Here is a 13,585-nt window from a genome sequence, read left to right as displayed (position 1 = left end):
TCAGTGTATTTCCATTTTCACTCAATAGTCTGATTGTCACATTTCTTCTGTTCCCAAGAGCCCGAGAACAAAAGAAATTCAAAGACACACGTATTGCTGAGCTTTCACTAACTGATATCACAAACGGTGCATGGCATTGACGGGGTTAATGGTGTAAGTGTGTGTTCTGTGCAGCTGTCCACTCTCTCAAGAGTATAAGACAGAAATAAACAGAAGCATGACATTTTGTAACATTCTTTTCATACCCCTTCAGACCAGTAAAGGTGTTAGAGTAGTATTATACCCTCTTGGGACCTTTGACCATTCTTGGACATACCTAAAGCACAACTGTCGAAGGATGCAGAAATGACAGTGTGTTTGACAAATGTGTTGTGACGGTGCTCGCCATGAAAGGTCCTGTATAACAGGTAGTGCTTTACTAGAACAGCAAAGTGCATCTGTAAGGCTGCACTAATGTCTGAAGAGTAGTTTTGTTTACTTTGTTTGTGGTGTGCTTTAGTTTTGTGCTCCCCTTCGGAGTTTCATTGCCTTTGAAATGGAAATGCGATTTAGAATCTACATAAATGATGCCAGTTCTACATTCTGTCTATTTCTGACTTCATTTGCAGTAACCTATTTTCAGTTTTACTCCACATCATCAATCCATAAAAACAAACTGTGCTCAAGGTTCACCTCTGCATCCCGTTTCTTACTAGTTTTGATGGTCTCATCGCTGCAATGTGCATCTACTTTAGCGCACACTGAAAGCTGAATGGAAGAAAGTATCCACCAAACACACCCCCCGCACACTTTACCCCCAAGAGAAAAGGCAACTCTCTACTGAGTGCAGTCTCATTATTTAAGTTAGGAGAAGCCCTGAAGTGCCCCCTTCACAACAATGGCCAAAGCCACAACTGTGGGCTTCCTACAACTGCACTTTTGAGAAAGCTGACGCTACTTATATTAGCACCATCTTAATAATACAGTGAACCTACCGGCTCAGAGTCGTCCAGGCCATACAGGTACATCTGTGCATCCACAACTGGTAAAACAGCGGAGCAGTATCGGCTCTGACAACTCCCAGGTGAGGCCAATGAGGGGCTCCTCACTGCCTCATCTACTTCCAAGCGTGGGTTTATGAAAATGTAGAGCGATTCGCGGCAGACAGACCACTCATACTTGTTATTTGGCAAGCTCGCTCCAGAGAAAGCCCCCAAGAGGGTCTCGTTTCCATGGGAGATCTGCCTTTCTAAGACAATAGCAGTGGATTTCAGTGGCTGCCGTGTCCTCCCCCGCTAGGAATGGTTTTCATCTAAGAGGGAGGAGAGGCAATGGCTCTAATTTAGCTGGTTGCTTCACTTCTCGGCTTGGTTCAAAATAGCTCTGCAGCAGCTGATGCAGTCCGTGTATAGCGATTGGCTGCTTGAGAGCAGGGGCCCTTCGTGTATCATAGTAACGAGAACAGCTGTGCGGGGGGGGGTTACTGTGTACTGCTAAAGCCAGCATATATGTGCAGAAGACGAACCTCGTTGTCTTGACTTTTTTAAATAAAGAAAGCAAGGGTCATTCACTGAAGAAGGCAGCTCTAGGCTTTTGTCCATCGGGGGAAACATGGCTCAGAATTCCTCCCATTTCAACTACTGTTCCATGCCATCAGCTCTTTCTGATCTTTGACCCCAATGCATGTCAGGTCCAGTGACAGCTGCTTGCTGAGGACGGATATCCCATCATAAACAGAACTCTCTGCTGTCATCTGCCACCACCCCCTCCTCCAAAACCTGACTATGTCCTTATGTCGCACCGTGATTGTCTGGCTAAGCCAAGCTAGCATACACAGTCAGTGACAGGTGGAAAACATGAAGAACAAAAAAGAATTTGCTTCCTTCCTTTAACAAACTTCTTGGGATCTAGTGACATGATACCAAGTCTCTAATATGTGAGGCTCTGCAATATTTGCAGCCCCCATGGTTTAACAGGAACAAACTAAAGACATCTTAGATATAAATCTCTGTTATTTGACAGAAACTCTCATTAATAAAGATGTAATAGTTACATGTCTCTGAAGTGTTTCAACATTTGCATCTGTAAAGATGAACGCCTCTGTAATCTGATCATCATAGTAACATCCAGGCATCAGAGGCTAGACACATGGGTCTATGAGTTGATCTGAAAAGTGTTTTAACTGTAGGTAAATTAGGAATGAATGACCTAATTAGACTCCAAAATAATGCTGAAAATCTCCAAAATCTGAAGGGACCAAACTTTGCAGTAGCATCAAAGATCTAAACATGACAGCGTAAACATCTATGATGGAAAGTCTGTGGGATTCTAAGATCTTACCTTAAAGGATTTATAAATGCAGGTGGATGAGTAAATCAGACTCCAGAATGGTATGAGTGAAAGCCTTTGAAATCCAATAAAACCAGCCTTTATATAAACTTCATCTAAATTTGTGGGGCATGAACGCATATACATTTATTATTGCAAATCCATTGGCTTGTAAGATCTGAACTCAATGGTCATTTTGAAATGATCAGATTAGATTCCAGGATGGTAAAGCCGAAATCCTTTGATACTTGATGGAACCAGCCTTTACCACTATAATGGCAAATCTTTAGTTTTCTAACAACTGACCTTATATAATTTTTAACTGCAGGGTACTGGTAACTGATCAGAATACACTTCAACATAGTATAGGTATAAATCCAGGAAAATCTGACGGGATCAGTATTTGCTGAAACATCACTGATCCAAGCTTCCGAGACTTGATTCCTCATACATGTATGATGGCAAATCTGAAGATTGCTACGATTTAAACTCAAAGTTGTTGTAATAACAACGGACCAATTACAACTGTCCAGATATGATTTAAAGGGTGAAAACATGTGAGATCTGATACAACCAGTGCTCATAGTGGCATAATAGATCCAAGCCTTTGAGATATTATTCTTTTTTCCAGGCTTGATACATGTCTCTTTATGCCTCTGTGATGGCTAATATGCAGGCCTCTAAGGTATTTTATAGAAGATGGTATAACTTCAGGTCAAATAGAGCTGATAAGATCAGACTCCAGTATGATGAAAATGAAAACCTATAAAATCTGATGGGACCAGTATTTGTAATGGCATCATATCACTAAGCATCTATTAGCAAAGCTGCAACTCAATGAGAACTGACTGACTCAGACCCACAAGATAGTAAATCTACAGCCACTGAAATGCGACTGGGAAAAACTTCAGGCTGACATAACATTAGTCACCCACGATTTCTTTGCATTAATCTCATGAAATAGAAATATTCAGGTCTCAGATATATTACTGAAAGTAATTCCAAATGGATATTATAGCTCTAAGGCTCTTTTATTTGCTTGGCCCTCCAATTGCATCATTGAATTGCTGCATGCTTTTGAGATCTGACTGGACCAGCTACAAAGTTTTTTGCAATCTGAATGTACCAAGCTTCTTACTCTTGACAGCCTTTTTTAATAGCAGGCCTTTGAGAACTTACTAGATCAGACTCAATGGAAGCAAGACTATGAGGTCTGAGAAACCCAGGCTTTCTGGAATTTGCCAAAATAGGACTGGACAACTCCTTGATATGTCTGCAGATTTTTTAGACTCAAGATCCCCAAGCTTCCAGAATAGCATTCCTACCAGCATTTGAAGCCTGAAAGAGTGAAAGGTTTTGTAATGATATGAATAACAATAATTAGACTGAATCATCCTCCACAGAAGCATTATGACTATAAGATCTAAAAAGAATCTTATTTCAAAGAGGTAAAACTCCTGGCACATGGAAGCTGAGAGATAGACTTGACAGGTGTAAGCGTGGCAAAACTGCTGGCATGTGAAAGCTAAAAAAAATCTTACTCCAAGCTGTTAGAACAATAGTATGCATCCTTGTCAGGACTCAGGTGTGCCGACGCAGAACAATTTTTAATAATATCCTCTTAATTGCTCCTTGCTGGCTTCCGAAAGACACATATAATTCGCACAAATAAATGACAGCACTCTCTGTTTGGTTACATACTGCAACCCCTGCTGAGCTTTGTAAATTGCCAACTAAATTGCAGTGCCAGTGTTAAAAAAATATAGGTATTTTGTCAAAATAAACTTGCCTTGTTGATACATAGCTTGGGAGTGTGCTTTGGAAATTTGAATGAATTGCCTATATAGTGGAGAAATCAGAGTTTACCATAGCCAATTTTACCCAAACCTTAAACACAACCCAAATGCATACATTACATTTCGATTGTTTTCTTTCTATTGTGTAGTTAAAAAAAATCAAAAGTCTGTCCCACAGGACAGGGATGAACACAGGATGGGAGAGAAGGTAATCAAACAGCACCTACAGGGCACCTAGATGCACTATACATACAGAAGGCGCTTTGTGATGTTTAAATGGATTGTTTAGAGAGGGAAGAAGCCACTGACAGATCCAATCCATCCATCACACTTCCAGCCTGCCTATCCAGTTTAGGGTCACGGAAAACCAGTACCTATTCCAGCAGCAGTGCGCGCAAGACGGGAAAAAACCTTGGAAGGGACTATGTATACACACCGAAACAGAGCCATCTTAGCTCCTGCTTTACCTGAAATGAAGTCTTTGAGTCATTGGTCAACCAAATATCTAACCAAAAATGAGAACATGCATACACCACATAGAAGGCATGACAACCAGGATCTGAGACTTTCCAAGGAATGCTTAATTGCACACCCACATACCCATTCATAACAGGACTACCAATGTTTAGGATCTGAGAGGAAACAGAACAACTGGAGAAAATTCACCAGAATGCAGGGAGAAAATGCAAACTCCACTCAGATAATAAATTAAACTCAAATCCCCAGAGCTACATTAGCCACAGGTATAGTGACTAAATACATTCTGATGTATTTTCCTCCCGAGATTAGACACAGAATTAAATATTTATCCGTCACAAATCAAAGGATTTAACAGTCCTATTCCCGGAAAACCAACATACAGAACAGGTAGACAAGAGAGTATGAAATAACCAAAAACACAGGAAAAAATAGCTTAATAGATGAGAATGAGTCTATATGTAACAATCTTTAATATCAGACAGACATTTATGTCTGGAAGCATAAGCAGCTATATGTTACGTCTTGGAGACTTATATTGAATGGTGTCTCAAAGCATTGCAAAACTACCCCATTGAGACTGACTTAAGATGGCCTCCTAAAATGAGATGAATCAGAAACAAAGAGGAATGCTGGTATAATGAAGGCATTACCTGAATAAAGCAGTCATTGGCCCTGTTGGAAAATGCCACTAGGCAGACATGTCATGGATGACAAGGTCTTGGGTCTTACACGGTCAAATTACTTCTAATGCCTAGATTTGGACCTGGGAGATATTACAGTTATCTGCCTCTCTTTCCTAGGCTAAGGGGTGAGAGATATGAAGGCAGTGGGGCCCTTAAGGCTCACCCTGTAGTTCCAGATGTCTGGTCCTAGCACCTGGTGTTGAGACTTGAACAGGTTTGGTTACCAGTTGCAGGTCATTGTCACACACAGACCTGTATTTAACATCCCTATCCCTGCTTAGCCCATCAATATAACTCCTAAATTGACATTCCCCCTCCTCCAGAACAAGGTAAGATTAATAATAATAACAATATTTTTATACTAGTGCAGCAAACATAACACAGACTCAGAGCTACCTTTGTATAAAACCTATCTTTTTTAATTTTCATTTGGTTTACATCAAACATACAAGTTGCACAGATCCTTCTACTTCCTAACTTCTGACTCTCTCTGGACTTTTCTTGCTGATGATGCATTACTTCTTTTAATATGAACAGTCTAACAATCCATAACACATTTCTTTGCACAAATAACTTTGCTTATTTCTAATGTTTTATCTCTACTTTTATGCCTTATAAGCTTCACACTAATATTATCAAATCCTTTAGGCAGATCTTGACACAAAAACCATCATAGTTCAAACGTTTTACATCTTGAACAGATCTTGAAATAGAAGACTAAAATAAGATTTTTAGTTCAAACATTCAGGACTTCCAGCAGAACATGACAAGAAAAATGGTTTTAAACTGATTTTTATTCTCTTGCTCAGTTTATTGCTTAATTTTCTTTTTTTTTTTTGAAAGCTAGAAGCCACATTGTCACAAGCCAGTTTCAATATGTTTGCACCTGAGTCTCTCCAGTCCATTTTTGGCCCAGTTCTGCTTTTAGGTTGAGTCTTTGCTACTAGGCCAGGGTGGTCTGTTTTCTTGACACTAACGAGCAGCAGAGGTGACAAGCAATAATATTTCATACCATAAAACCTGCTGTTCTGGCAGGTTTCCCAGTGGGAAAAGTTGATTGGACTGGGCTCATGTCCATGTAGTCTGAATCCTGTTGTCATTTTTCCCAAGTCAGTTGCTCATTGCTAAGGATGACCAGACAACAGTCCACAGCAGTTCAAGCCTCTTAACTCTAACACTACTGCAAATGCAAAAAACAACAGCACACATTCAGTGATAGACATGGTTAGTTACACTAAGTCTTTAACCAGTGGTCCAAAACATTATTTAGCAGACTATGGAGGATGCTGTTGGTAGGAAGCTTTGATGGAAACCATGTGATGCCCTGTCATGCAGTCCAACTATATGTCTATTGCTCACGTCTTTCCATATAGTTCCAGACAACCAGACAGTCTTGCTACAACCATTATTGCCAGTATTGTCTCTTTGTCATGTCTGTTCAGCCATCGCATGCTTCACAAAGCCTCCCAAAGAGTAAAATTTATGCTTCTGTTACACTCGCTCCATTGTTACGATGACTGACTAATGTGGTGCCCAATCATTTTTGGTGTGTTATAGTACCAATACAGGTGTCCAAGGTTCAGCATGCTTTTTTATAATGTTAATCGATACATGGCCCTCTAGAGGCAGTTATGAACACAACATACACACAGATCTAATCATATTCACACTTGACCTTGCTGATCTCATAATTGTTTTTTATGTATTTAAAATATTTAAATTTTCCAATAAAGCTGGCTTCATGATGGAATATTTGAATTTTTGGTGTCAGCAGAAAATCCACCTAAATTGGAGGTTGAACCTGCATTTGCAGAAGACAGAATATTGACCAGGCTATAAAGTATAACATATGGATACAGAAGATGATTCTAATTCTGGAATATTCATCTTGACTAGATTATGGTAACATATAGTTCAGTCAGTGCAGAGAAAGAATAAATGATGGCAGACTAATTAGAGTGGAGAATCAGAGGCCTAGAAAGTTTTCAAAAGTGGTTGGTGGATACTGAGGCTTTTAGAGCAGATTGATCAGAGAAACATCACTAATCTGAATTGCATATGGTGCTTTTTACAGTCAACACTAACACAAAACTGTCCATTATCAAACAGTTGAGAGTCACACTAGCCTCCACATATCCTGGCAGCATTATGAACAAAACAGGAAACAAACCTGGACTTGGCAGCAGTGCCTCACAAGACACCATCATACTGAGACAATTCAAAATCTCTAATTAACCTAATGTGCATATCTTTGGGATGTCGGATTTAAGCAAGAATACCCTTAAAAACACTCACGGGGAGAACAGTGACTGGTCCCAGGATTCAAACCTATGACTCTGGAGCTGTGAGGCAATGCTAACCACAGCTCCACTGTACCACTTTTTTGAATGGGATGAGCATCAGTGCCAATGCTAGCTGAGCATGAGGAGTACAGTAAGCACTGAACACTGATGTATTAGCCTGCGTATGCTGCAAATGTTAAAAATATATGTGAACAATTGTAAAGTGTCATTAGATAGATTACCTTCTTGTTGATACAAACACATAAAGAAAATACAGATTTTTATATTTGCTTATATCAGTTAGAAGGTAATGATTTGGTCAGCAATTGGATAGCTTGTTCACATATCTTACCAGCACAAACAGATCTTGATACGGGTCATGACAGTGTCTTGGTGGCAAAGAATTCAATGAGGCTGGCAATGCAGATGTTCATAAACGCTAATTATTTCGGCTACATGGGGGAAACCCACAGGAATGCTGGAATAATTTATAAAGATCACTTTGGAAGAGTCAACTGCTTGCCTCTCAAAGAGCACACGCTGAGATGCAATTGCCTCCCATTTCCGACCTCCTAGCCTCTGCTGCCAAGCTGTGTCAGCGTCCTTTTCTACCCTACCAATGCCACACACAACACGAGTTATGCTTTAGTTTATTTTTACAAACTGTTTCCAGAAGTGCCATTTATTTATCCAGCCATTCATTACCCCATTTGCTTAATCCATTTCATGGTTATGGAGGACACAATCTATCCCTAGAGCATGAAGTTCAAGGTGGGATACCCTGTTCATAGCAGGGCACACTCAGTTTGCATACATATACACACAAGTTCTCACTGGGCCAATTAACCTAACCCAAACATTTCACTCACAGGTGAATTCCAATTTAATGTAACACAGCACAACATTCTCAACCTGCTCACTTCAGGGTTGGGTGGCACGCTTGATGCCTAACATGAAAGCATCAGGGCAGTGCAGGAGCCAACATTGGACACTGCATTAGGACATCAGTATACCTGTAGATTAATGCAAACCAACTTAAAGTCTACCTAGCCTTTTCACTCACAAGCCTATATTTTGCATTAGGCACACACTTCAAACCTTGGAGAAAACCAGACACAAACAAGATACAAATTCAACACAGACAAAGGCCGAATCAGAATTTGAACCCTGTACTCTGCACCAGTAAATCAGTAGCAACAAACACTTTCCCACCATGCTGCCCCACTTTTGTTTATTTACTTATTTTAGCTTAATTCAAACAAATTCAGCCAGCTTGCCATTCACTTAGCTGATATTCATCATCGTCAAACACATTATGATAAGTATCTTAAGCATACTGCACAAGGAGTGTGCTGTGTACGATGCAAAATGTCCAATGCCAGGCTACCTGCACCACTCATGCCAGCCGTGGCACCTTTGACTCAACTATTGTATGTCAACTTTGTTTCTGTTTTTTCCTCTACTCTGTTTCTTTTGTATTGCCATAATCATCCACAGGAGCACTAAAGAGTACTCAAACTGAACAACGGAAGCCCAAAACTTGAACTCAAAGTACCATTGGGAGAGGAAAGCCTGCATACACACATCCCTGGAAGTTAGGGCTTCTGTACTAAATGCAAGATGTCCATTTCATTGTGGACTGCTAGACAATAGCCAGAAAACTCCATACACACACCACAAAGCAGTCTGCCTCTGGTTGTTTGACCTGCACTCCATATCCACACTAATCAGACTGAGACCTGCTCTTTGCGTACACAGCAACAAGGCCTGGACAGGTCAGGTCAATTCAAGATATCCACTGCAGACCAGAATGAGACACAGCTCCCCTCTCTCATCTGAAAGACGTTTTGATTAATTAGAAATTCTAAATTAGTCACATGTAAGTATGCCCTGAAATGGACTGAGTCTCCATCCTGGGTACTTGATGCTACAAGTATGGGCTTGTTTGAGCCTTCATTTTCATTATTTTACTTTAAAATCAGATAATTGATTATTTTTTAAATTAGAAAATATACAATAACACCTTATCATGGGTCACTTACCATCTTGTAACTGTTGTTGCTGAGAAAGACGCTAAACACCTAAAAATGTAAGCTGGCTTTAAGGGGTTTGAAAATAGATGGATGAATAAGATTAAACTGTCAACAACCTGCTAGAGCAATAAGAAATTGAAAGAACTTTACAGAACTTTTAATTTGATAGAATAGTGAGAGTGTGGGATCCTAAATGATCAAACTGAAGCACTTGCCTTTCTGAGTGCTGTAAAAATATTGACTATGGGTAGGTTCAACAAGTGTTGAATTTGTTGTTGTTGTCTAATTGCAGAAAATTAATAAACTGAGTGTAAGCTATTCCTTTAAAATTTATTTTATAGCCAATTGATTGTGGAAATTCCCATTTAGCATTTTTGGCTTAAAGGAATGTGACCAACATTTAAACACAGTGAATGAATACAAAAATCTTATAGGCACCGTTTGCAGGCAGTGTTAGATGAGTCATATCACCCTGATACTGGAAGGATGTACATAGTGGGCATCACGCATTTTTAGTGTACCTGTTAATGTGTAATGAAACGTAACATGCAACATACAATTGATGTTTGTTTACATGCATCAGCATAGGATGAGTGAGTCTTGGGGGTCATTAGTTCCTTTTCCCCTTTAACATAATGATGCGACCTGCCTACCACCATTTAGAAGACACTAATAGCCCAGCAGCAACAAGGAAGACTTGTGTTTCAAACATATTACATTCAGGCAATTTTCATTTTTTTATTTAGGACTATAAGTGACAGCATTTGATTATCGGTTTATTAATAATTCAAATTCAATCATCTCTAGTAGCCACAAGTTGGTCTCCAAGAAGCGACTGTATTTGTATATTGAGAGCTGAAATCTCACAAGACAACATGAAGTTACCTTTTCACCAAAACCTACAAATGTGGTGATAAAAGAAATGAAAACCATGTTTACAAACTTGTTATTGAATACTGCAGCATTAATTAAACAGACAACACACATAATGCACAAATCTGAAAAAGTCAAGTGAAACCTTTTATGTGTCTGAAGAGATTATTGTCTGTCTGGGTCAGGTAAAGCCTGCTTTCTTTAATGCACAGGTCAAGTCATGCCTGCTGTTTTTTTGAGTTGGCCATGTGTGAGGAATGCAGTCTTTCTGGACATGTCAAGTGAATCCTCAAATATGTCTGGACAGTAAACCCTGCTTTCTTTTTGGATGAGTAAGTGAGCCTAATTACCTGTCTGGACAGGACAGATAAGACATGATCTTCACACAGGTCAGCTTAGTGACACTTTTGTTCATACAGGTCAGCTTAGTGATCTGCTCTCAGTTTGAACAGGACAAATGTAATGTCCACTGTCTGGACAAGCCAGTTAAGCCCTGCTGTCTGTATTTAGGCAGGTCAAATGACACCTGCTGTCCATTTGGACAGATCAGATGATGTCCCTTTGTTTGTCTGGACAAGCTAGGTAAGGCTTGCTGACTCTGTTTGCTCAGTTTTTCTGTTAGACCTGCAGTCTATCTGAGCATGACTGATGTTATTTCACTATTGTGTGGCAGAATCTTTATAAAGGAGGTTAAGTCTATAGTGACATGAAAAGAAAGAAAGAAAGAAAGAAAGAATTGTTTATAATATACTGTCAGCTGAGACTTATTGTGATTTTAACAGCATGGGTCGCATCATGCAGATGGCACTCAAAGTCTCATCAGAAGCTAGTGTCATAGTAATAAAGTCATTGGCATGTATGCCAATACCCACTTGTTTCTATCCAGCCCAACATTAAACTCATGCCCATATAAAATATACAGTCCTTTTGGAGTGCTAAAAATGTGTAATGGTGTTCAGATTTTCTGCCAGCTGTTCTCATGACCCCATTGTGGCAACCAACTCCTTTTAAGCAAAGCTGGTACCATTTTGAAAAAGATGTCTGGGATGAACACAATGCAACTGGAAGTACAGTGGGGGATTCCCCCTCCTGCCCACAACCTTGACAGTCAAAGACATGAATGCAAAAGCTGGTTGCCTATACCCATAACAGTAGAGGTTTCATAAAGAGAAGCCACAATTGTTGCAGGAGAGGTGCATCCCAAAATGGAGTAAGCCCTGTCTTGCAACTGAGTCCATGTATCAGAGGAGGAGTTAGATAGTGAATCATTCGTCACACGGCAATAAGTTCTGTTGTGCTGCTCACTCACTTCTGTCTATCTCTCTCTCTCTCTCTCTCTCTCCCTCCTTCTCTCCATCTGTCCAAAAAAAACAGCTGACGCTAGGGGCTGCTCCTAACAAACGCTCCCAAAAACACATGCAGGGCCGAAGCCAAAAACGAGCGAGCGAGCAAGCCACACAAGACTTTCCCCCGGCAGGTGCTTACCAGAAAAGGCCTGTGGATTTTCTCGACTGTCCCCATTCCTCCTTGTCCGCCTTTGCTCACAGGTGGCCAACTACGAAGCCCCCAAGTCCAATCAGGGCGTGTGCAAGCAAGTGCTGTAGAAGAGCCCCCCGCCTCAGCCAGCTAACGCCAGGCGCTGCAGGCACAGCGGCAGAGAGACTGGGGTCAGGTTGCAGGACTCTTGCTACATTTGCAAACTGCTAATTATATTTAGCCTCAGTGCTGAGAAGCAGGGGCTCCCCCCCACAGAAAGAGGCTCGGAATGCAGCCTGCGGTCATTCAATCTTCTGCTTACGTTGCTGGGCTATGTGAGCAAAGCTGGGACCCCCTCAGAACTGGAGGGCGGGAAGGGTCATTTAAACTCTGTGGTTGATATCTTCTTTTGTTGGTTGGTCTGAGGCAAATGGAACTCAACACTCTTCCTCCTCCTCCTCCTCAGCCACAGCCAGGTGATCTTAAAGGCCTGCAAGGCTTTGGGGGGATTATTGCTTGCACAAATTCACTCTTCTTTATGACTGTTTGAGTCAAATGAAATCAACCACTCTTTCCAACCACATCGTTCTGCACTTTTTCTTTGAGGTTTACTATGGATACAATTGCTGTCACCTATATGCTCCACACTCTTTTGGGACCTTATTTAATGAAGAGTTGGCTTACTTGATCTCCATGTAACAAGGATATGAGTGTGGGACTGCTTTACAAGTGTAAGAGTTTACTTGAACAGGAAAGAAACAAATATGCCCAAAAACAGAAAGAAATATACTCATGTGTCTTATGAAATACATCCATTTGTCCAACTATTTTTCAAGCCTGCAGGGTTTTGTGAAACTGAAGCTAATCCTGGTTGGAACCTGCACTAAAGAGTCCATTTATGGACACAGTGGAAAAATATGTGCTTAGAGGCAAGCTGATTTATAATTATTGACTGGGAAATTGTTCTTTGAGTCAATCCTAAAGCTTCCAAGCCGCATGTAGTGTGCTGCTATTTTAAATAGTTGCTGCACCCTGACATGAGGAACCAAGCCCACTTAACCAGCAACAGGCATAATCACTAAGAATGTTATGGTGGTGCTCAAGAGAAAGTAATCCAAAATGGCAGTGTTGTCAAGAAAAAAAAAACCATAACATCTCACAATGATGTCACAAATATACGAAAAACAAATTAATTATAAGTAATAAATAAAAATAAAATCCATAACAGTCCAAATGAATTATGATAGGCACATTTCTGTTCAAAATTTTCTCCTTCAGTTCTGGAATTTACTTTTTCTTTTTTGTATAAACTTTAAAAAGGTAGCTTTATTAAACCAGACACTGATAGCGTGTGTTTGGAGGGGTCAACTTGAAAATACCATACAGAATCACAATTAAGGAAGACAGAACATAAAACAAATCTGCCTGGGTTTGTCAGTGGCTAAGTGTTAGGGTGGGTTTGTTTCCCTGTTTCCCCACCTCCCAAACACCACAGTGAGTCTCCTTACCACTGCATTTGCTTTTCCGATCTCTATATCTCTCTCTCTAATATACTGTCTGTGTGTCAAAGTTCTGGAAGAACCAAGTCTTGTAGTCTGGCTGAACCCTTCACTTTAAATTAACTGCCATACTTCCACATATTCTTCCAAATGAGC

At 40.3% G+C, this 13,585-nt stretch overlaps 1 protein-coding gene across 6 annotated transcripts in view; it reads right to left on the bottom strand.

Moving 5' to 3' along the window:
* Positions 1-12,111, bottom strand: part of cacnb1 (calcium channel, voltage-dependent, beta 1 subunit) — a 43,094-nt gene extending 30,983 nt beyond the window's left edge. For 2 of the 6 annotated variants that reach the window (XM_039739576.1, XM_039739578.1), the window contains exon 1: positions 11,940-12,111. In XM_039739576.1, the coding sequence (XP_039595510.1) occupies positions 11,940-11,975 (36 nt within the window). In that variant the 5' untranslated portion in view covers positions 11,976-12,111. The remainder of the gene's footprint in view (positions 1-11,939) is intronic. The other 4 variants (XM_039739575.1, XM_039739577.1, XM_039739579.1 and 1 more) reach the window with 2 other exon arrangements.
* Positions 12,112-13,585: the final 1,474 nt, after the last annotated feature.

This window comes from Polypterus senegalus, chromosome 17 (assembly GCF_016835505.1).
Source record: "Polypterus senegalus isolate Bchr_013 chromosome 17, ASM1683550v1, whole genome shotgun sequence".
NCBI lineage: Eukaryota > Metazoa > Chordata > Cladistia > Polypteriformes > Polypteridae > Polypterus > Polypterus senegalus.
The sequence above is the reverse complement of the archived record's forward strand: the minus strand, read 5'-3'. Positions and strand labels throughout refer to the sequence as shown.